Below are 26,146 nucleotides of genomic sequence, written 5' to 3'. Positions count from 1 at the left end.
CCTGTTTGGCTGTTTGAATATAATGCACTACATACAGTCCCCACTGAAAGTATTGGAACAGCAAGGCCAATTCTATTGTTTTTGCTATACACTGAAGACATTTGGGGTTGAAATCAAAAGATGAATATGAGATTTCCTCATATTTACATCTCTATGTGTTAAACCATTTAAACCATGGCATTTAAGTTTACAATTATTGCTTTCTAATAACTGTTTAACGTCCTGCGGGACAGTAAATTATTCACTCATGATCTTATACATTCCCATTCAAGCAGTTTCTCCAAACGCTAGCTGTAGTGAGGAAATGGAGCTGAATAGCGAGTCTATACTAAATATATGGCAAACAACTATGTAGTGAAAAGCTATCGATCTGCCTCCTGCACTGAAGGCAAAATAAGAAGAAAAATTCCTGTAGAAAACTGGGACAACAGCTATATTGGTAAACCAACACTGCCCTCCAGTGGACATTTGTGTGTGTGTGTGTGTGTGTGTGTGTGTGTGTGTGTGTGTGTTTTGTTGCTGAGTAGTAGCAGCTGGCTTGAGTACACAGCTGTGATTTATTGGTATTGTTATGGCCCTACTAAAAGTGTTCATGAAGTTTCTGGAAGACTGGCAACATCTGTCACTGCAAGCTGAGATGATGGTGTGAATGTCTCCTGTCTCACAAAGATGTCTGATAAGCACAAACGCACACATGTACAGGAATCATTCAGTGCAATGAGATCTGTAAAATCTCTCTCAAAATGCCATGACTTGCTGATATAAACACACTCAGAACAAGATTTTGTGGTTCATGAGGTAAACATAACCATGACACATTTTCTACAGTGCTTTATCCTGGTCAGGGTCATGGTATATCTGGAGTTTATCCTAAGAATACAGGGCGCAAGGCGGGAATTCATTCTGGACAAGGTGCGAGTCCATTGCAGGGCACCATTGACACACACACACACACACACACACACACACACACACATACAAACACACACACACACCCTGACACCTAATGGCAATGTAGTATAGCTAGTCCACCTACTGGCATGTTTTTGGGAAGTGGGAGAAAACCGGATAAACGAAGGAAACCCACATGCGACCCTGAAGCTTTGAGGTAGCAACAACAATACCCACATGCAAAAGAAAAAAGCAGGCATGTGGCATCCACATTCAAGTATGATATTTTCAATAAAGAAATTATATTCAGATATTCATTGCTCCAGTACACACACTAAAGAGACAGAATGAGGGCTTATCAGACACATTTGTGGTCTTTCCGGGTTAATTAATTGTGAAAGTCTGTGTTAAAAAGTGAAGAAACATTAGGTAAAATGCTGACAGAGTAAAACAATGAAAAGGTGTATAATATTCAACTAAGAATGTGCATATGTGTGTTAATGATTGGTGTAGGGTTATCATGTATACTTGTAAAAAAACAAAGAAAAACACACAGAAAAACAGCCACACGCAATACGAGGAAGTACAAACTGCATACTGACTACAATGGTCTCGGGTTCTAGCCTCAGTTTTGATATTAGTAATATTGAGTTTATTATTACTTATTAGTTCTAGGACTCTAACATCTATTACAATTTAACAATAAGTAACATCACCTACATACAAGTGTTACTTCACAGTTCTCCAAAATATGTCAGTGACATTCAGGGCAAATATTTACAAAACAGGGTTATATAAGCGAATAGAGCTATGGTTTAATTCTCCACCCATAGTGCCCTTTTCTCAGGAAATGTCTGGTCCACATAGACAGTTAGGTTCGGATCAGAAAAGGGAAAGTCAGAGCACATGTTTCCTGTCATTGTGCTGTGCGTGCATCACTGAATGCTACCCGTAACGCTTCCAGCTCGGCTCAGTTCAGTGTTTCCATTAGACATGAACATGGATGAAACAACAATGAATGAATCAGAAGCAGTCCTGGTGAAGCAGTAGTATGGGGTAATGTGTGTAAGGTTTCTTCCTCATATCATCTTAGGGACCTTTTCCTTGCCACCGTCGCCACCGGCTCGCTCATTAGAGATAAATTCGCACACTTAAAATCTGTATGCTTTGTTTATATGTTTCTGTAAAGCTGCCATTGTCCATTGTTAAATGCGCTATACAAATTGAATTGAATTGAATATATTAACTTGCTGAGAATTTGGCCTATGAAGTCACTAAGACCACTGTTCCCATATACTTGTTGAACATCCCATTCCAAAGTTGGTTGCCCCTTTGCCACTGTAGCAGCCTCCAGTCTTTTTGGAAGGCTTTCCATTAACTTTTGGAACATGGCTGTGGAAATTTATGCCCATTCAGCCACAAGAGCATTAGTGAGGTCAGGCACTGATGTCAGGTGAGGAGGCCTGGTGCATAGTCGGCATTCCAATTCATCCCAAAGGTGTTCAGTAGAGTTGTAAAGGCTCCGTGCAGGCCACATTCATGTTCTTCCACACCAACCTTGGCTAACCGTGACTTTACGGAGCTTGCTTTGTTCACAGGAGCATTGGCATGCTGGAGCAGTTCAGTTCCAATGAAGGAAATCTTAATTCTACAGCAGACAAAGATGTACTATACAATTCTGTGCTTCTAATTTTGTGGAAACAATTTGGGCAAAACTCACATAAGATAAGATAAGATAAGATAATACTTTATTAATCCCTATACATAATATGTATAGACATAAGCACAAACTATACATATACACATATATATACACACACACACTAAGTTACTTCTGTTCCGAAAACACGCTTCGGAGAGTATATACTAAAGTTGTATCCCAAATGACGTACACTTACAATGGTCAGTGGTGTAATTGCAGGGGGTCTGTGGAAAGTTTGAAAAATGTTTAAATAATATTATATATTTTTTTGTTCAATGTATCAAATCATATTCAAATGAGATGTTTTAAAAGGAATCAGTTTGGTTATTCACAAATATCATGTTAGCTGAGTTGACGATCGTTCATTGATGGATTTATTTTAAATGTATTTCTTTAAAATCCTTCCATAATGATTTGACTGGATCCGTTTCGGGTTCCTATTTACATTTTTGCTCCACCCTGAGCAGAAGTGGGTAGTAACGCGCTACATTTACTTCATTACATTTACTCGAGTAACATTTTGAAGAAAAAATTTTTAGTTTCAAGAGTAGGTTTAACTGGCCATGCTTATACACTTACTCAAGTTCATTTTTAATCACCGAAATGTACTTTTACTTCGCTGCATTTGGTGGTGTTCCTCCGTTACTGTTAAATGTTAGTGAACATGTTTAGTTTTAATAATTTGTTTATATCACGTATAATGAGGTCGTGAGTCTCGTGATATGCTGCAGTGGTCTGAATGCGGATGCAACAACCGCTCACTTTTTTTAGCAGCTCAGTCCTGGAGAGGGGGAAGAAGCGAATGTGTCGAGGGATTCAGGACACCCACATTCGCGCGCGCACGCGCACACACACACACACACACACACACACACGCGTTCTCTTCTGTTCTGTTCTACAGTCTGTTCTTTTGTTCTCTGTTGTCTTGTTTAAATGCACATGCTGATAACTTTGTGTTGTTAACATGTTAAGACAGTCAACCGTTGGGAAAATGTATGTTTTTTGGTGTGTGTGTGTGTGTGTGTGTGTGTGTGTGTGTGTGTGAGAGAGAGAGAGAGAGAGAGAGATATTTTGTGTTGAAAATGACAGGTTCTGTGTTACTGTACCAATCACAGGACTGGGATATGCTGCTTCATCTTGAACCCAGGTTTTATATCATATAAACAGAACAGACAGACTTTAAAGGAGAGATGTGACTTACAGTTCTCCATGTAGTCTAAGATTCAGGATTTTCCCTTCATTTTAATGAGATCGCAAGTAACTAGTAACTTGCTACTTGAGTAGTGTTCTCATTGTATACTTTATTTCTCTTAAAGAATAATTAATTAGAATAAGTAATTATTAACATTACTACTGTTACTGTTACTTGATTAACAATTTTTATAAGTAGTTTTACTTGCACTTGAGTAAAATGTTTGTCTACTCTACCCACCTCTGACCCTGAGCTACTCAGTGTTGCCCCTTTTCTGTAATAGGCAGCTCTCAGTGCATATGTACTAACAGAAGAGGTGGAATCATTTGGGAGGAGATGGAGGCATTAGAGCTGCAACAACTAATCGATAAGATCGATAATAATTGATTATGAAAATCTCATTATCAATTAGTTGCTCTGCGCGCTGTACATTTACTCACTGCATTACTTCTGTTCCGAAAACACACTTTGGAGAGTAAATACTAAAGTTGTGTCCCAAATGACTATACACTTACACTATGCACTGTGTACTCTACCATCTAGTGCACTATTTCTGTTGACCTCTAGTGGTCAGTGGTGTAATTGCAGGGAGTCCATAGGAAAGTGTTTAAAATGTTTTTAAAAAATTATATATATATATATATATATATATATATTGTTAAATGTATCAAAATATATACAAATGAGATGTTTTAAAATTAATCAATTTGGTTATTCGTGTGCATTCACAAATATCACGTTAGCTGAGCTGACGATCGTTCATTGATGGATTTATTTTACATTTATTTACAAATGAAATGAAAATTTGCAAAAACCTGTGAGTGGTAGACAAGTTCAAGTGTCGCATTGATGGATAAAATAAACAAAAGATAATTCAGAGAGTCAAATTAAATGTCACACCAACAATAATATGTAATTGAATCTGGCATTTGTACCAATCCCTGGGGAATGACAGGTTCCACCAATCAACCAGGGATTGCTAGGACTGTAGAATTGCTTTTTAAGATATATAATATTAAGTATATATATATCCATCCATGGATCCATGGATGGATGGATGGATGATATATATATATATATATATATATTGGTTTATATTATAAGTATTATGAGTATTTATGTATTATTTTCTATAGATGGAAAAAAAAAGCACAGAGTTAAATTACAGTCCTAAATGAATAATGTGTCTGTGTGTATTGGATTCTTTTTAGTCTTATATAATTGGACAAACAATTGTGTAAAGGTTTAGTCTTAAGTTTATCTTTGTAACACTCAGTTTGTGGATTTTATTTTAAATAAATGAAAAAAATTGTACTGAAATTCCCCCCCATTCGAGTAACTGAAAAAATAATCAGCCAACTAATCGATTATGAAAATAATCATTGATTGCAGCCCTAGAAGGCATATCAATGGTTGAAATGGCATACTGTATACTACATATTATTCCTCATAGTAGTATTGTTTTATGCATTAATCAGTTGATCACATTAATCACAATAATATGACTGCTTGTCATTCCAATTCATTTGTGGATGCAGATTATACCTCAATCACCTTAGTCATCACCAACACCCCCCCCCCCCCCCCCCACACACAAACATTTTCTATTAAACCATCCCACTTTCTAGTTATGTCTTCCCTATTGCAGGAAATCTATCAACTGGGCAGGGTTTGGGCTAATACACACATGACTCCAGAGCAAGTGTTACTGAGTATTAAGTCTACAATAATGTTGGCTATTTCTCATGGAGCTTGAGGGTTTCTGTGAAATCAAATACTACAGGAACTTGAAACTCCTGCTCATTCAAAGTCACAGGGTTGCCAATCACATCTTCACTGAAACTCATAATGGACTAGTGTCATTTTGATTGACAGGGCAGAGATGCCACCCAGAGACCACAGGCAATTATAATCACATTGACATTTGTTTTGAAAATAAAATTGCATTATGGAATGCAATACGCTACAAAGAAAGTTCTGGTGCATCCTGAGAACTTCTGCATGAGTATCATCCAAGTATGCATATAACTGTGCATTTTGTTCACATGGTACAGTTTATGAACAGCAGAGCAGAAATGATAAAACAACTCTTTTAAGATAACTCTTATAAGCTCTATCTCCAGTTATAACACACAAAAACACAATCTCTCAGCAGCACTACCACCATCCTACTGATTTTGGCCGTTTGCCCTTTTATCAAGCAGGAAGAAGAGCCTCCTAATCTGGTTCACCACCTTCTTCACCCAGAACATCTGCAGTACTAGACCTTTTCCCCTCTGCCTTCTCCAGAACCGAAAGCCCCATCTCTCATTCCTCACACAATGAGGGCAGACCTGCCAAATTCCCCTCTAACTCTGTGTGTGTGTGTGTGTGTGTGTGTGTGTGTGTGTGTGTGTGTGTGTTTGGCAGACAAAAAGTGTCATGGCAGAAGAGTGAATCACAGATAAAATGACAGCAGGGGAAAGAGAAAACAAACAGGCCAGTAAAAACAAGAAAGTGTGAGAAAGACAAACTGATGGACAGCAGAAAACAAGCAATACGTTTTCAGGGTCACTGAGCTGAGCAAAATCAGTTGCATATAAATTGAGATGTCTAAGCTTCTTTACTATCACAGAAAGAGTAAATCATTGGCTTTAGTTAACCACAGAGAGGACAAATGGAGGTCAGTTCTGTGCTTCATATTATGACCAAGGTGCTGTGGGCTTATAGGTTTCTACAGGTAAGGAGTAGTAAGTAAGGGGGCAGTAGTAGCTCAGTGGTTAAGATGTGACACTACTGATCAGAAGGTCATGAGTTCAAATCCCAGCACTGCCAAGCTGTGTCACTGTTGGCCCCTTGAACAAGGCCCTTAACCTACAACTGCCCAGTTGTATAAATGAGATAAATGTAAGTCACTCTGGATAAGGGTGTCTGCCAAATGTGTCATAAATGTTCTATACATTCATACCAAGGATGCAGGAAGAAAGGTGACCATGACATATCCCAGGAAAAGGCAAGTGCCATTTGCTAAACAACTTCCATCTGGTATGTTTGAATAGTGCACAGGACCTACATCTGCTCTCTTTCACAGAACCTACTGCTCTTATCAATGAATACACAGTAGTTTCATGAAGCACAGCCAACAACACCTTATTAAAAACAATCACAGTTGACTTCACATTATTTCTTAACCAATTCCTCACCCTTGACCAGTGTTATTTCACATACCATGCATGAGCATTCAGACTGAACTGCTAGGAATGTAAATAACTGAAAGAATACGTACCACCAAAACATCACGTGAGTGCACACAGTAGTGTTTACTTTACACATTCTTAGCCCATGGTCATCTCTTATCTCCTTAGCTTATGTTTGGGAGGAGGTGCACTTGTACTACACACACCTACACACATACCAAAGCCACACACATGACAGTTACATTTCCTCCAGGAGGAGCGAACTGGAACAGAATCATTTTAAAAGGACATCATGTAGCATCTCTTTTCTGAACGCTGCATATTGAATATGGACTTCACCAATGTTGCATTATTTATGTTAAGTTTCTAAATGTTCCAGTAGTAATGTAGAGAGACTCAAAGAGCAGCTAGGATATGCAAAGAAAATAATTTCAGCATATGAGACAATAACGGCTTTTCTTCTTAACTATGTTTATATGTGCACCGTAATAGCCCATTAATAATTCAACTAATAACTCCAACTGACATACAAAAAACATACAAGTACACACCTAAATAGTGAACAGTAAACCAGTAGAGGCCAATCCAAATGACATTTCTATTCAGTCAAGCAGGGTGGATAAACTGTGTAATATTCTGTTAAGAATAATAATGTAAACTTTTGAATTTTGACTTTATTGATAGTTGAAAAGTTTTCCAACTATTATTCAGTAGCAGAATTATACAGGACAGAAATTCTTCTTGCTGAAGATGTACATTTGGGTTGTGTTTGGCTGGTATTCTCACATGACTGACATTAATGGCTAATCAAAAAACACAAGCCTGATGATTGATAACTAGTTAACATTTTAACATGCTGAGCTAACATTAGCTACACTTTGACAGGACTCACACACTTATTTTTATTATGTTTTGTTGATAACAAATGCCACCCCTCTCTGCTTATACAGTTCATTGTATGATCTTGCTAATTTTAGGTTAATCTGGAATCTTCAAGCAAAATGGATTCATATTTGCATGTAAATATGGCCGACAGCAGTGCAAAGCTTTTGGACTGTGCCCTTAATCCAACAAATGTGATGTGTGCCAACAAACATGCATGTGGTACAAAAGCCTCTACAATCAATATTACTATTTAATAATCTAAAACGTGTATATACTATAACTTAAATACTGCAAAATGGGTTTCTACAACATGTTCGTTCACCAGTTTTAGTTTCATTTCCTACAATAAGGGAATAATTAGGATACTAGCAGAGCACATTAAATCATAGTCATACAGCTTACAGTCAATGAAATGACCAAAACAACTGGCCTAACCTATTAATGAAATTACTTAATTGGGATTAACTATTTTTAAAACACATACTTGGTGAAAAACAGCACTGTGGTAAGCGTATACTGTCCTGTGGAATGTTGCTGCTATTTATGTTTGGGCCCCCACAGCTACCAGGCTCATATACCTGTGCATACCCTGACCTGCACAACCAGAAGACCCATCACTGATTGCCAGTGCTTTTTCCCTACAGTCCCCAGCATGCATTAGCCAAATATCATCCATGCCATGGTTTTCTTCTGTTTTAGCCAGTGAGCCAGTTACAACAAAAATCAGACATCCTGGTCCCAAAGTGGTTATACACCTTCCAAAGTGGGACCCTTCCAAATTCCAAAACTGGGACCTTAAAAACACATCATCATCATCCAGAAATAAATATTAAAAGTGGAAAACCTCACCCTGGAGTTTTATGATGCACCATTTTACATTGCAGAATATAGCATCTGATTTTATTTATCTACTTATCCTCCAGCACTTATCCTCAAGGTCAAAAGGCTCAACTCGGGGAGCTATAAATGGTGTTGACTGTTTTAAATATTCAGAGAGCTATCAGAGGTCATTGACCTTCGACCTGAAACGTCAGACAAAATAACCTATGACATGCCTGTATTCAACTCCCACTATGTTAGCACTGAAATTATCAATGTGTTCAAAATTCAATATCATGTTGTACAGTGGATCTTACTATCTCTAATTCTCTGTATACTGGATAAAACTAATGGAAGTGCACCATTAAGTATAATGTAGCTGATAGGGTTAGGAGATAACACTCTTCCCACCAACACACAGAAAATACAGGAGCACCCCATAAAATGAATAGAAAGATAACATATCCTGCTGTGGCATAACCAAGGCTATCAGCAATAGATGTTTCATTGATAATGTCAAAAGTTACTTTTGCCATCTCCTAATCATCTCCTGCCCTTTCTGCATCTGACTTTGTGAATCAATATGCTTATATGGTTCTGGTTTTGACTCTCTTTTACTAATGAACTCTCATAAAATGATTATCTGATGAATACGTTCAGGTTCCCCTGCAAGGACAAGTCAAAAACTTTTGAAACTGTACATCATTTAATATGTCATGCCCTTTTTACACAGTGTAATCTAAAAAAAAAAAAAAACTTTACAATGTGAGCAAGAACCCTGATCTGGCATTAATTTGTGACTTAATCTGAATAAGATATTCATAAGATTTATTTTGCATTACACTATAGGCTAAGATATGCACTAATCCCATGTTTTCTATTTTTAATAAAAAAAAATTTCTATAACAGATCTTTGGGTATCGGTGATTCCTGATAGTGACATCCTCTCAGTAACCAAACCAACTCTCTGCCAGCGTCTTTTGGAAAATTAGTCACATTATCAGAGGCATGACGGCTTTACATTGCGTCCTATGTCCACATAGCAAGATCTGTCATGCCAGTTAACATATCACACACTCACAGCATAAAATATGATCATATAAAATAATAGAATTTAAAATCAAATATATTGGATTGAAATTTTGATCCAATACCAATCCTGTGTTTTAGGCCAGTATCAGCACTGTTACTGGATCAGTGTTGCGAGTATTAATTCAACACTACAAGGGAAATGAACACTTTTTAGAAAAATGCCTTCCAAAAATGTTCGTACTTAGTTTATAATATATATCTTTTTGTTTGTTTTTTCAGATAGCCTTTGACAAAAGAAGCGTGTACTGAAATCATTCTGGATCTGGAAGCTGTCACAAGGCCGTGATGGACTTGAATAGGAAGCATGGCAAGCACATTACCAACGACACTGACTCCAAACTTATCAACACATTCAAAAAAACTGGAAGTGTTGCGGACCAACAGAGACGTGGACATCCACGAACGTCCACTGATGAAGGTACAACCAACATGGTGCTGGCAAACATAGTCCCCTATACATGGAGACTTTTGGGACACTCTGTATATGTGGTAATTACACATTGTAAGAGTTTATTCATTTATCATTGTATGAGACTATTTGTCATTCATAACTAATTGAAGACCGTACACGTTAATATGTCCCCACAGCTAGACTCATCTGCTGTTATTTAGACAATATTGTTACGGTGACGTGTTAACATGACCCTGTAGCTGTTCATTCTGTACTGGGGATTTTACAGTGTAGAGTCTGTAACCTCACACCTTGTCAGAATGCTAGGATGAAGAGAGAGAGTGTATAAGCTACTGGATATGAGCCAGTATCATCCTTCATCTGATGGGAAGATCCCAGACTGGCTCAGGATCCCCCCTCCCAGCTCCAGCGGGAACTCTGCAAACTATACTGACATGCTGCAGTGTGCGGGGTTTCACCAACTTACACTAGAGCCGCTGGGTATTCTTAACGAGAGAAGCAACAACAGCAAGTGGGTATATTTTAGTTTGATTAAAAAAAAATATATATATATATATATATATATATATGTACACATTTGTCCTTGAACAGAAGAGCACACGCTTTTAAATAAAAGTAAATAAATCCTACCTTCTTAATAATGAATGTGGTCCTCCCCAAAAGTCGTTGCTAACGGTCTGAAAATAGGTTCAAAGGTCATTAGTAAGTAAGCGACAGAAATGTTAGCGGAAAGCTGAAGAGTGCTGTCACGCCTGAAATAAGTGTGTGTGTGTGCGTGTGTGTGCGTGTGTGTGCGCGTGTGTGCGCGTGTGTGTGCACGTGCTGTTCCGCCTCTTCACTCCTCTCCACTTCTCTTTTCTCTCCCCCGTGTGTACAGCAGAGGCGGGAGGTTCCTCATAATGAAACATCAACACTGTGCACTAATGAAATTTTCTGTGGGTCTGAATGTCCGGACACTGACAAAACCTCATGTCTGTCTGTGGTTAAAGAAAGAGAGCAGAGTGCAGTGTGGTTTGTTAAAGTGCACCTATTATGCTTTTTCAAATATTACCTTTCATGTAGTGTGTTATATAACTGTTTGTGAATGTAAAAACATCTGCAAAGTTTCAAATACAAAGCTCAGGAGTTATTGACTCCCAAAAGAAGAAACCGATTCTGAACAGCTGAAACGAGTCGTTAGTAGTTCTAGGCGTACTTCCTGTACAAACCTACATAGGTTTGTAACAAAAAAAACCCACCTCTGGTCTTCAATGGCTGCTCGCTGACAGCGGTAGACCAATCACAACAGACTGGGACATCTGACCAATCAGAGCAGAGTATATTTTCTGAAAGGAGCAGTTTAGAATGAATCCTTTACAACCGATCATTTAACGAGTCGTTTGTGACACTGGGGAGAAAAGGTAATGCTACAATTTAAATTATCAGCACATTAAAGTGTTTTTTGACCCTGGATGCATGTAAATCTATTGTATAATTCAATATCAACATGAACAGATAGGCTATAGGCCTAGTGGTTAGCACCTTCAGTAATTAAACACTTCTTACAGTTTTACAGATCAAAAAAAGAACTTTTGAACTCTTACTGACTATTTTGTACTCATTAACTCTTGAGTAATTTATTGCTATAGTTGCTTTTTTTTTTACCATTGTTTGTGTGTGCTCCTTAAACACTGAATATCAAAGAAAAGATGATTATACATTATGTATTAGTAATTAAATATATATAATATATCCACACATGGTGGTGTGTTCCTGTATAGTCTACAAATAGGCTGTTATATAAATGCAACTTCCCTGATTTAAAAAATAAATAAATAAATAAATAAAAAAGTGAGCAAAAGGTTTGCTGGTCCTCACATGATCCTGGTTTAACCAACCTGAGAGACCAGCTAAATGCCATGTGTATTGTGTGGTCGATAAGGAAAAAGCTTGACCAGGAAGCAGTGTAAAAACAATGCACTTGCTCTTTTATTAGCACAGAACAAACATGGACTCGGTTATCAACAAAACAGGCTAAATGAGGGCAAAAAATACACCACACTTCATCAGAATGTTGAATACAAATAAACACGAAACAACAGACTGACACCCATCAAAATCATATGAAAACAGATAAGACTTAATCTAAGCAAACAAAGACATTAACCAAAAAATAATGAGTAGGGTTTGTGAATCAGGACACGATCAAGTGCAAAGATAAGATGATTATATATATATATATATATATATATATATTGTATATGATGATATACAAATGCATTTGTATATCATTATATTGTATATGATGATATACAAATGCATTTGTATATCATTTCATGATACTGAAGATCAAAATAATGCATTGCAGGCCTTCGGACCAGGGTTTAACCCCACATGCGCATTAAAATAAATCAAATAAACTATGCAGGGCTGAATTCGATTGAACAGGATGGTTAAAAATAGAATAAGTGATTCATAATGTCCATTACCACAAATACCATCCTGTGTGATGTGATGTAGAGTGTGCACCTACTGTGAAGCTGATGTGATGCAGTGAATTGATGAATCAATACAGTAGTCTTGCATACAGGTATCTTTAAAGTGAAATAAGCAATATACTTATTTATTTCTAAGATATAAGAGAGAAAATTGCAGGGGAAACATCTTCCTGGGGAAAAAAAGGATGACTTGTTTAGGTCCACTCTTTTTTTTTTTTATCTACAATTGTGGTCAAGACAGTCAGAACATGTGCTCTTACTAGCTTTATTATCCATTTTGAAATTGTATTACTGTTCTCCCACAACACGCTGTTAGACATTACAGACAGTACAAGAGGAAATTGGGGGGGGGGGGGGGGGGATATATCCAAGGGCCAACCTTTTCACTTTTTTTTTATATATATCCTTCCTCTCTCATTCCATCTTCCTTCCCTTCAACGACTTTCCCTTTCATTCTTACTTGTATTCCCTCTCTAATTTGTGTCAGAATCAACTCTGGATAATCATGACACTGTTCAACTGTGTTATCAAACTTGTCATTTCATAATCCTGTGGTCTTTAATTGTCTTGGTAAATTTGACACATAGTCCTGAATAGTAATGTTTCTCTGACTGCTAGACGTTCCTTAGTCTCAAAATCAATTGCTAGCCTTTTTCTGGAAGCTGAAATGAAGTGTTTTTGCTGATTCACTAGCTTTTGTTTGGGTTGCATTTAAAAATTTATACCCTGAAGCAAATCGCCGGACAAACGCATCCTAAAATGTAATGACATTACAAGCAGGTTTACTAGGTCTTGTCCCGGAAAAATTGCCAAATCAACTTTTCAACTCTGGCTCACATTAACGCATGACCCTGTCCCAGTGAATTGGCAGAACATTAACAGGAAAACCCGTATGAAAGGGTGAAAGGGGCTAGTAAGTTGGGAAATGACTTTGGGGGATTGCTTTGGATATGATGCACCTTAGCTTATCTACAGCCGCACCCCCCCCCCCCCCCATAATACACTTGACGGTTTACTTTGTGCTGTTTGGGTGAAACACTACAGCTTGGTAAACAGAGGAAGCTCTTCAGTTAGTCTAATGTGCTTATGACTCAGTTGAGGTGCATGTAGAAGGAACCCGAGAACAAGAGAGCGTGACATTTGTTTGGCTAGCAGTGATAAGGGAGGATGCAAAATGATAGCTTTGCTGTAAGCCTAACTACGAGTACCAGATGAGTGGATCAGGGCTCACTTAAGATTTATCACCGAGGACTGGACTTGTGCAGGTGTAGTGGAAATCTTACAACAGAGGAGGAAGGAGAAAGGCATCTCAAATGTGTACTTTGTGTACTTTTAGTACAAGTAGTTTATTGTCACTGGGGAACTAGTTGATCTGTAGTGCACTATTAATATTGCGTGTTATACTAAAACTGATGGCCCTGTTACTAGCCAGCAGTTACTGAATGAATGAACCTCATTCACACTTGGTGACCATATGCATAGCTATATACAATGTGAGGACACTCAGTGGATAATAAGGAACTTAATTAGCACCATTGTTCTGGGGTGGTGACCTCTGGTGTTGAAATGTGGTATTGTCAAACGAGACTTCCAATAAACAGGGGTCCCAACACATTAGCCCAGTTTCCTTCTGTCCTGTGTCCAGCATTGTAGATCCTTCCTTCAGTTAGCATGTGGCCATTTTTCCATCCTGGGAGATGTTCACCTGGCTTGCAATGTGGGTGGAGGTTTTCATTCCAATCAAGCAGGAGCCACACCTGGGCCCACTTGTTCAGATGTAATCTGATCGGATTTCGACTATCGGATTGGATCTAATCATGAAAACAGGTTGTTTGAAAGAAAAAAAGGATTCTGAATTCAGATTAGATCATGTAATCCAGTCTTGCTTTTGATCAGGATCAAATCTCCAGTATGTGTTGTTCAAAACATTTCAGTAGGATTTGTTTACCTGTTATCCAAAAAAAATCAGGATTATCCTGATCCCAGCAGAAGTGTGTATTCAGGGAGGATAGATAGATAGGTAGGTAGGTAGGTAGGTAGGTAGGTAGGTAGATAGAAAGAAAGAAAGAAGATAGAAAGAAATATAGATAGATAGATAGATAGATAGATAGATAGATAATTTATTGGTCCTCAAAGAGCAAATCTATTTTTTGGATTTCAGGAACAAAATGTAATAAAAATTTTAACTGGCCAAATAATACAACATTGGTATCATGTAGTATATACATGTATTTATATTTTACGCTTGATTTGTTTAACCATTACAGTGATAAAGTGGATAAAGTATACATTAAGCTACTAATTAAGAATTTCCGTACCGTAAAGTAAAAAAAAAAAAAAGAAGATTTTGTCCCCATAAATAATTCCTCAAACAGCTGTCAATATCAAACAAAAATAATATATTTCATTTTAACTGTCATTTGTCACTGTATATTAATTACAATGACACAATCATCAGCGATGAACCAGTCAAAAGTAGTTTCTAACAACTGCATCCCTTATTGCTCTCCACACATGAACAACTCTGAACATACTTATTTTTTATACTGGACATTGAGACATTTCACAGATTCATTTTAGTGCATTCATGAATAATGTATATTTGTTTGTTTGTATTTATTTGTTGTGGGTCAGATGAGGCGTGGGACTGGTTAAAAGAAACTGAAAAAGGAAGGGGATGTTTGTATGGTTTTATTGTGCTGTTTTCTGTCTCTCCAAATAAAAAACACTTAAAGTGACCCCATGCTGGCTAATCTACCTGCTGTTCTTTACAGAGCTAATAGCCTACACTGCGATATGTAGTCCGATTTAAAGCACTAGTAATCTGGATTTGGTCATCTTGAAAAGTTTGTATCTGGATCAGGGTGATCCAATACAATGTTGCTTTGAAAAACAACACAAAAGTAAGATGGATAATTTAATCGTGGATCATAAAACATGGGATTTTCAAATCCAGATTATTCTGATCCAGATGAATCTTTTTGAACAACTGATTCCACTTGTTTAATCACTTGATCTTGGCTTTCAATAGACTCCATGTGACTTCTGCTTGGTTGGAATGAAAACCTCCACCCACACCAACCCTTTGCAGATAAGATTGGACACCACTGCTCTAGAGCAGTGTTGGTTAGTCTTATTCACAAAGTAGGCTAATATGACTACAGGTCTTCATACCAAACAATCAGGAGCCATACCTGATTCCACCTGTTTAATCAGTTGATCTTGGCCTAATCATTTGTCATGTGTGGTTCCTGATTTGTTGGAACGAAAGTCTGCAGCCGCACCGGCCCCATTGTGGACAAGATTGGACAGTACTGCTTGGGAGGTTCCCACTCGACAAAGATGTTTTACAACTTTCTGTAATCTTAACATGCCTGACTGAATTAACAGCACTTTTGAGTTGCGTCGAGTCTGGTAAGGCTGTTAAATCTGTGCCACACTTAGAGTCTAAACCACTCACAGAGTATTTTGTTTATTGAGTGCTGGTTACCACTCTTCATCAGATATCCTGCTAAATGCTAGCCTTAAGTGGTCTGCAAAATTAATTTCTCTGTGGCACAAGTAGAAAGCCCTTAGGGAAGTGAAATGCAGTGCAACAAGCAATTATGTTCACTTCTAACTAATGTCAGCATTTAATTCTTAAATAAAACCCAATCTCCTGCTGTTTTTCTCTGACAGGTAATACGATGTAAGAGTAACGCAAAAAAGGTTTTACTTTGTGTCTAATCAGTTTTGAATTGGACAGAAGTACCTGTTGTATCCACATTATCATCTGTAACCCACAGGCATGGTGATATCTTAATACGTTAAATGAAGGTAGCCACAACCATATATTCTAGGCTGGCCCTCTTCTGGAAGATACAGTAGTAATTGCAATGGTGGAAAAACTCCAGATCACTTCCACACACAGTTAAAACGCAGTTTTATCTTGTGTTCTCAGGGTTGTTGGTGTTACTCCAATTCTGTGGAAATATAGAGTGGTGCAGAGCATCTGGTGCAGTCACAAATCTGTGAGCCCAGTTTTTTATGCTGTATGTTAGTACACAACTGCATCTATTAACATTTATCGAGGATCAGGCCTTTTGAAGCCTGTTGAAGTTCATGCCTATTGAGGATCTCAGCAAGGTTCTCAGACAATGTTCATAAAGCAACTCGGGTACAGTAGCCTTAAACTACTGTTTGTAATGTAATATATTTTTGTAATATACTAAAGCAGGTTCTGCAAGTATTTTTTTTAAATATAAAGTGCAGTACATAGTAAAGTAAATAAAGTAAATAACTAAATCAAAACAATATTTTATTGTTATTTTCTTGATTTTACTCTTATTAATTGTTTTCTAAGTGTATTGTTTTCTGTGATTATCTGTGAGAAACTTTGTGCTGCCGTCTTGACCAGGTCTCCCTGGAAGAAGAGATTGTGATATCTTAATGGGATCTTCTTGGTTATGTAAAGGATAGATAGATAGATAGATAGATAGATAGATAGATAGATAGATAAAGAAATAAATAAATATGATCACTCCTTGCCTTTAAAAGTTTAGCAAATTTTGGTACACTGTTGTGTGTTTTTATATAATTTCATATTGCTTTTTCAAGTTTCATTTTTATTGAACATTTCTGCTGAACTAAACGTTTCTGCCTTTTTTTATTTTTACAAAAGCTCATCTTGCTTTTGTATCAGTTCTGAAATACTATTTGTAGGTTTTTTAATTTTTCATGTCATTAAAGAAAGGAGAATATTAAGTAATAGGTGAGCTCATCATTCATTCCTCTTCAGTAACTGTTTTATCCTGGTCCTGGTAGTGGTGGATCCAGAGTTTATCCTAGGAATAGTGGATGCAAGGTGGGAACACACCCTGGAGGGGATGGCAGTTCATCGCAAAGCACCAAGCACACACACTCACACCTAGGGATTCAAACCTAGGGGCAATTTAGCATAGCCAGTCCACCCACTGGCATGTTTCTGGGAGGTGGAAGGAAACCAGAGAATCCAGAGGAAACCCACTTGAAGCTCCACACGGACAATAATTCTGGGGTTATGACGTGGCCATGCTCATGCCAAGGCATCCTAATATATCACTTTTAAAAACATAAATGAAGACTGTCTGGGATTATCTGAAAAGCAGAAGAAAATGAGACGGACAAAGTCTGCAGAACAACTGTACCAGATTCTCCAACATCAGCCAGTTCCCTTATAAAATTACTTGACCTAAGGGAATGTACAAAGAGAAGTATAGTTTTAAATGCAAAACGTGATCACATCAAATATTGAATTGATTACTTTTTTTTTTTTACACTGTTTACTGTTATTTATAGTGATTTATTTGACACAAAACCTCTCTGTTCTTTTTTTTTTTTTGAAAGCATCTTTGCTTCGCAGGTTTTCTTTACATGTACTTAAGAATTTTGCACAATATGGTACATTTCATTTTTGTTTTTAATTTTTAAATTGTGCCATTATCTACTGATACACTGATGCAATAAACACAAAAATATCAAAGACAAACTTGAGATTACAGGTTTAGTGTTTCTAAGACACTGCATAGAACTCCATATTATTGGGAAGGCTGAATGAATTGTTGAAACTTTTTGTGCACTAGATGGCAGACGTGGGTTAAAAGTCAGCTGGGGGGGAGAGGGAGATGGGGAGAGAAAGAGAGGGGGGAGAGAGAGAGAGAGAGAGAGAGAGAGGGAGAGAGATGGAGAGAGAGAGAGGGAGTGAGGACTAGCATAATGGATCTCAAAAATGAATTCCTTTAACATTGTAATATATCTTACTATATTTAATTCGTAAAATAACACCATCAGTACAGGTACACACATACACACACACACACACACACACACACACACAACATCAGAACAAAGTGTGGCTGTTTTAGATAAGTAACTATGGAAACCAGAGACAGGCCGTATCGTGTACTGATCCAGGCTCTCGGATTTCAGAAGATCCCCGAGTATCTCCAGTATCTCTCCTGAGTTCATGTGTAATCAAATTCACTAGAACAAAAGCCAACTGATCGTAGCTCTGCGTCTTTAATTATGAGGAGTTTGATTCATGCAAGCACATTATTTATCATTTGTAAAATGATTTGTGCATTTATGTTTTACTCATGATAATTCTATGAATGTGGAAGCAGCTGATCTGGTTTCATATCTTGTCACTGATTTCTTTCTCACAGACACTTCTTGGTGAGTTCAGGTCCTCAGTAGGTTTGGGTTATTCTGCAGTGTGCTCACTGGCCTCTAATCTAGCCAAAGTTTCACCTTGTCACAGGTGACACAGAAACTCAGCAGCTCAGTTATTACTCATCACTGGAATCCAGCACCATTCCTCCAACTGATTTAAGTCATAATGAATATATTTTCATAACTAAGATGCTTTTAAGTAGTAAAATGAATTACTTATAACTTATAGCTGTAACCTCCATACAGTACAGCCTGTGCTTAAGAAAGATAACTGGATAAACAGTGGAAAACGTAAATAACTTTAACAACATAAAAAAGGACATAACACGTAAATGTTGTATGAAGGATAAATAAACGTAAATGAGAAGTGAAGATCATCATAATGACTTTAATCATATTGTATCAAGCTAGTTTTTAAATAATGGAGAGGAACAGCTGAACATCATGGGGAAGTGCTTCCCAGCATAAAACCAAAGGCAGCTTTCCCATTATTTCAGTGTCTTACTCCTGAGATGTTCAGTAAGACCATACATGATTGTGTTAAAACACATCTCCATTGAAATTGTCATCATGCCTAATTAGACATTTCCCGTCACAGATTGTGACCATAGCTCTTCTGGGATTTCGGTGCTTTGTGTCTTTTTGTGACTCAGAATCATCTGACCACTTTTGTAAGTTCAGGAAAGCAGAGGAAGGGAAGTAGCCTCATGAAGGCCAATTATACCTTCCTTATTATTCTTTTTTTCTGGGTGTTTTCTTTAAGCTTTAAGCCTGAGGAATGTTCGGTAGGCAGATGACTGGCCGATGAGCCGGCGGGTCGAGTCTGGTAACATGCTGAGGAGATGTGGGAGAGCTGAGAGAATGTGGCGCCCTAGGATGCACCGACCGCTCTGACTGCATTACTCACATGCACACACACACACACACACACACACAGCCCAGCTGAGGAATCCTGTACAACATTCCACATCACATCCCTCACAACCTGCGCAGGTTTCTATTAAAACTCCCACACTTCACTTCAGTGGTTTACTTTAGTGCCTGTTTTTACAGCAACGGCTCTCCTTATTCCAAAAAAAGTCGTTGAAACATTGCAGCAGGTGTTCCACCGTTTCTCAAGAAACACTCATGTAACTTACTCAAAAATACTATTTCCTACATCTAGCTCAGATCTGGGGAGTGTGGTTTATGTAACCCTTTTACTCCTCTTATGTAAAGATTGATTGGGTTGAAGGCATCCGCTAAAGCCTTCAGTGAAATTCTGCCAACATGTGCATTCAAGATGTTTGGGACAGCCTCACTTAAGCAACTTTTTAAAGTTACAACCATCTGATGGTGCAAATACATTTAAGATTATTGTTTTTTATTTCTAGAAGACCTGAATTTTCAAAAGACAGCTGGTTACCAGAAAAAGTTAATTTGGACTTGACTGTAGTGCTGTCTGGTTGTTTGTGATGGCTTATCTTGCTTATCTGTTGACTGATCTGTCAGTAGAAAGTCTCGTCACTGTTAGAACCGAACACACAGATCCCTGCTTGAATCCATTATTTGTTTCATCTGAGCTATGTGACTGACAATAAAAATGTCTATTCTTTATTCAAAAGAAAGATTGATTTTATTCAATGCTGCAATTCAATGCTCTGATCAACTGATAGCATCTATTACAGTATGCAAAGAATAAAACACCTGGGGGCATGCTGTTATAGGAAATAAATCAACCCCAGCATAGTGTGATGTGACAACTCCAATAACAGCATGTCCTGAAGTGATATACCACAACAACTTTGCCAACAATTATATAACATTTATTAATTTTATAATGAATGATGTATCATGATTCATTATAGTTACTTTAACTGTCATGGAAGAATTCCTGTTATGTTCTAATTTCTAATAACAGTTGTTTCCTCACCAGTCTTCATATATATATATATATATATATATATATATATATATATATATATATATATATATATATATATATTCTCTCTCACTCACAGTTAATAAGACAATAATCCAAGCTTGTCATGAGAAAGTGCAAAATGTAAAGAAAACCTACTGACCTTTAAAAAACAATGATACCAGTGACTCCTTCCATAAATGTGAGATAAATCTATTCATTACTAGCCTTACATTATGTGAGCGTCAAGTCCCTGTGAATGAGCTGTTAGAAATAAAATCTAAAATAGAGACGTAAAGCTTTGATGGTCAATAATGTCACAGCAGATACTTTTTTTTAAACATTATATTGTCTATATGTCTGTAAAAACAGGTCACATATATTCAGTGGTGTCTAAATAACATCTATAACTCCTTTAGGATTCAGCTAGAACCTTATTAATTCTAAGGTCTTAAAAGGTTTCTAGGTTTTCTTCAGCAAGTTGCAAAATAACAGAGTATACCTTTGTATAAAGTGTGTGATGATTATATTGTGCATCACAAGATATAACCACCCCCACTACTATTAGTACTCACATCCTGGCTCAGCAATGTATACAGAGGTGCTACTGTATGTGGAATTATTAATATCAAAATTCAACAGATGTCAAAAATGACAGAAATTCCAAATGTGGTTAAAGAGAACCTGTTCAGAAATCTAACTGCTTTGTGTCTCATGCGTACTTGGACTTGACAGCATGCAAATGACAACACTGTAATCAGGAAAATCGTTTATAACCAGGTGAGAAAAGGAAAAAAAAAACTGTTAAAAGGCTACATGAAGAATTTTAAAACACAGTCCTATGTACACTGAAAAACAAAAACGAAACAAAACTTGATAAAGAACACATGATACAATTACAGGGGCAAATATTTATATTTCCATTTTTTATTCTTTTATTTAAAAAAGGTCTTCAGATACAACCACCGAGTCAACTGTCATTTGATTACGGAGTGATTTACTCTTGTGGATGATTTCATGGAAAGGTTTTAATGAGGTTTCTACATGCTTTTCGGTGGTGCTGATTTAGTACAAGTTAAGTTTCATAACCATTTTCTTCTCAGCGAACGTGTGCTTGAGTAGGGAGGGGCAGGAGTAGGAGTGCTGCATATCTTATCTGTTGCAGTGCCAAACAGGCCTTTTTCAAATAGCTCACATTCTTAAGCATCTGTCACCTCTACAGCTGGAAAATGTACGTATGTCTCTCTTAGAGACAAACATTGATTCAGCATGACAAAGCCTTTTATCTGTCAGTTATAACCATGTGTATGGAAATATTTAAGCTCTAAAAGCTCAGCGGTACTGAGATAAGGCCCTAGGGTGTGTGTGTATGTGCACGGATGTGTGTAGTGGTGTCAACCCAAAATCATCTTTAAGAATGAATTTTTAAAAGAAATAAAGATGGCATGACATCTTGTTAAAAGCATGGCATTTCTATTAAATTTGAAATAATCCAAGTTTAACTGGGTGACTGATGGCTCAGGTGGTAGCGCAGGTTGTCGGTTTGATTCCCGGCCCACATGACTCCACATGCCAAAGTGCCCTTCGGCAAGACACTGAACCCCAAATTGCTCCTGATGGCAAGCTAGCACATTGCATGGCAGCTCTGCTACCATTGGTGTACGAGTGTGTGTGTGTGTGTGTGTGTGTGTGAGAATGAGAACCAGTGTAAAGCGCTTTGTAGAACCACTAAGGTTTAAAAAAGAAAAAGAAAAACGCTATATAAGTGCAGACCATTTAATCAAATGGTTAAACAACTTGGGCTACATCTCAGACAAAGAACACCTGTCATCTTGAGTAAAAGTTTAATATGAAAGTGCATGGAGCCTAAATATAGCTATTGTACATATAAGTCATGTCAAACAGTAGTAGTAGTAGCTTCTATGCTGCTACTGCTATGACTCATTGAGATTAATACTCAACCAAGAGGACTCACGAAGTATAATCTTCTAATTAACACATCTCAACAGGGATGCTGAGAAATATCCGGTATGACAGGATGAATACTTCATGAATAAGAGTGATGATTAGATAAAGTAATTAGCATACACGCATGACCAGGTGACAGGCATCTTCCTGACGAATAAACAGGTGTTGCGTGCTAAATGACAAAGAGATGAAACTTTTTTAAAAATCTCTGAAAGAGATGCGTCAGAGTAGACGATCATGAGGTGATCGCAGCGACAAAACTATTCATGAATCATCACATACACTTGACTATCTTAGCAGCGACTCCCCTCTACTATTTTATGGGCTGCCTCCAGAACTGTCATAATACAATAACACGGGTAATATAATTGGGTAAATACCACAGGTGATAGATCGTTAGTACGATCTATCAAGTAGAATTGTGAATCAATTTGAGGGTTTATTTTGGGTGGCTTGAATTGTTCTTGCTCTGTTATAGACAATGAGTAAAGACATTCACTGGTTATTTATGGATAGTCATCACACTTTCCAATGATGTTAATACCACTTGATTAAGGGCAACTTACAAGCAATCTTACAATCCAAACACTTAGCTGTTAAAGGAGTTGTGTATTGCAGAGCTCAGCTTCCAAACATTAACTAGAAGCAGGTGTAAGACTGTAGTAGGAAAAACAGAAAGAGCCACAACTGAACCCAAGGGCTAGACCAATTGCTAGTAGAAGGGCTACACACACTAGACACAAAGTACAGAGTGACGACAGACGATATAATCTTGATACATAATAGTACAATAACGAAGAGTAAAAATTGTATCTTTAAGTAACACATTTGCCATGAAAGTCATCGTACACAATGTTAAATCTAGAACCTTTAAGTGTTTTTCGCTTAGTCTTCTAGGGGAAGATTCTATTTAAAACCCTAAAAACAGAGTGTTTCCCTTTCAGAGAGTGTTCCAGGACCCTCATAAAGTAGGCCAAGAAGCCTAAACTATTTCAAGAACCCTTCAAGGCTTTTTCTGTGTGTGTGACAAAAGTGAACACAGACATAGACAGCTGACACATCTGTGACTGCTTCACAAAATTGCTTTGATATTCAGAAATATGTAAATATTGAATATGTATATCCATCTTCCATACTGCTTATCCTATACAGGATTGTGGGAGAACCTGGACCCTGCCAATCCATCACAGGCTACAATCACATACGCATTCTCTCTCTCTCTCTCTCTCTCACACACACACACACAAAAAAAATAATAATAATACACAACAAATTGGAAATGCCAATGCATATCTTTGGACTGCTGTAGGAAACCCCCAAAGCACGGGGAGAACATGTAAGCTCTGTACAGACAGGGTGGAGGTGCTATTCAAACCGCCAACCCAAGGTTGGGGTGCAAGGTAAACGTGCTAACCACTGAACCACCGTGCCTCCTTAAATACGAATATGTAAATGTTAATAAAAGTAAATATGCAGGAACAACATATAGCGCAAGGTCTCCGGTTCAATCCGGGGCTCAGGTTACTGTCTGAGTGGAGCTTCTGTGCATGTTCTCTCTGTGTCCGTGTGGGTTTCCTCACAAAAGCAAGCTATTAGATGGATTGGTGGGATCAGGTACAAATCTCTCTAAGGTGTATTGTTGCCTCACACCCAGGGCTTCTGGGATAGGCTCTGGATCCACTATGACCCCTGGTTTCACAAGATAAAGAAACAAATGAATGATTGATGGTGTTAAAACTACATTACCTCTTTAACTGCCTATAAGGTCTTTGAAACCGGACAGTTGATGATTAGAAGAAAAAAAAAATTCACCTGGTCTTTTTCTAGTCTTCAACTGTCTCTATGATAGCCTCCAATTCTTATAGATGGCTAAAAGGAGAGGAACCTGATGTGGTCTTCTGCTGCTGCAGCCCATCTACCTCAACGCTATGTTCTGTATATTCCGAGATGCTTTTCAGCTCACCACAGTTGTAAAGAGTGCTTATTTGAATTACATTAGACTTCCTGTCAGCTCAAACCAGTCTAGCCATTCTCCTCTGATCTCTCTCATCAACAAAGACAAATTTGTAAAATACTGAAACCATCCCTTCTGGTACCAACAACCATGCCACGGTAAAAGTCAGTGAGATGACACTTTCCGTTCATTCGGATGTCTGATTTGAACATTACCCGAAGCTCTTGACCTGTATCTGCTTGATTGTTTTGCATTGCACTGCTGCCACATGATTGGCTGATTAGATAACTGCATGAACGTGCAGGTGCACAGGTGTTCCTAATAAAGTGAGTGTATCTCGAGACCTGCAGCAGGTCAATAAAAAGCCTATTAGCGCCTAGGCTTATGAGTGTACCATAGTTAAAACATCTCACCGGTGTTCTTGAGTTGTAAATATGTTTCCCATTATAATCTATGAGAATGGGAATAGATTTAGCAGCAGCCTTGGCACAGCGATAAGGATCCTCCCTTTCTTTAAAATGTCACATTTGTTCCGCAGCATGCTTCTGATTGAACACTCGTCACTTTTCCCCCCAGAGTTTGCTGCCGAATTGTTCTTTATAAATAGCTAGTTGACGTTTTGAGGTGACGGCGGTGTGAGTCAAAAACAGACCTTGCCCCGCCTACTGGTCTCCATGGGAACAGCAAACCGGCCCATATTTCACGGAGGCAGTTTCTCCCTTTCGGACGCGTAAGAACGGCGTGGCCGCCTGACGTCATTGTTATTGAAGGCACGTAGCCCCGCCCCTTTGTCGACGCGCTAACGCGCGAGCCCGTGTTTTCTCCGGCAGTGCTGCTGCGGAGTGACGGATCTGCGTCGTGTTCGGGCTCCTGCGAGCTAATGCGCCTTACAGACAGCTGAGTCAGTGGCTTGTCGGATCGCAGAAAGCCGTGGACGCTCAGGCTGAGGAATAAACATGTCGAGGAATCAGAGGACGCCGCAGAAAAACACAGACAGTGTGGTCGAGGTGAAGAGCAAAGTAAGTCAGATCTGATCAATGAAGCGTTATTCGCGCTGCACTTTGCACTGCAGATTGAACCTGCGGTGTTCACTGGCGATCCACTGGCGATCCACTGGCGATCCACTGGTGATCCACTGGTGATCCACTGGTGATCCACTGGTGATCCACTGGTGATCCACTGGTGCAGCTGGCTTATAGTAGTAGTGTAGTAGTCAGTCCAGGATGAGAAACGCTGATGGTGCTGATTGCGATGGTGTGTGAGATGCGCGAGACGAGCCAGTCTGGTCTATTTCTGACAAAGACTGTGCTGGATCTTCTGCAAGGCCACGGGATAGAACCCACCAAGATTGAAGCACACTATATCTACCTACACAGAGCCGTTTTCCTTAAGAAATCATGTGCATGTAGACGCCCAATCTGGAAACACCGGTTTGGATCAGATGCAGCGCAGTTGTGGTGCAGTGTGAAGGATCTCCTGTAGACGCATG

The 26,146-nt window shown here is 38.2% G+C and overlaps 2 protein-coding genes across 2 annotated transcripts in view; one reads left to right on the top strand and one right to left on the bottom strand.

Annotated features, from left to right (window-relative positions):
- Window positions 1-10,959, bottom strand: part of ripor1 (RHO family interacting cell polarization regulator 1) — a 92,596-nt gene extending 81,637 nt beyond the window's left edge. The window contains exon 1 of the mRNA XM_053623170.1: window positions 10,800-10,959. The gene's annotated coding sequence lies outside the window, so the exon portion shown is untranslated. The remainder of the gene's footprint in view (window positions 1-10,799) is intronic.
- Window positions 10,960-25,329: 14,370 nt separating this feature from the next.
- pard6a (par-6 family cell polarity regulator alpha) overlaps window positions 25,330-26,146 on the top strand; it is a 28,048-nt gene continuing 27,231 nt past the window's right edge. The window contains exon 1 of the mRNA XM_053623166.1: window positions 25,330-25,676. Within this exon, the coding sequence (XP_053479141.1) occupies window positions 25,614-25,676 (63 nt within the window). The 5' untranslated portion in view covers window positions 25,330-25,613. The remainder of the gene's footprint in view (window positions 25,677-26,146) is intronic.

The sequence above is a fragment of the Ictalurus furcatus genome, chromosome 4, assembly GCF_023375685.1.
Source record: "Ictalurus furcatus strain D&B chromosome 4, Billie_1.0, whole genome shotgun sequence".
NCBI lineage: Eukaryota > Metazoa > Chordata > Actinopteri > Siluriformes > Ictaluridae > Ictalurus > Ictalurus furcatus.
This window is presented reverse-complemented; position numbering and strand designations above follow the sequence as displayed.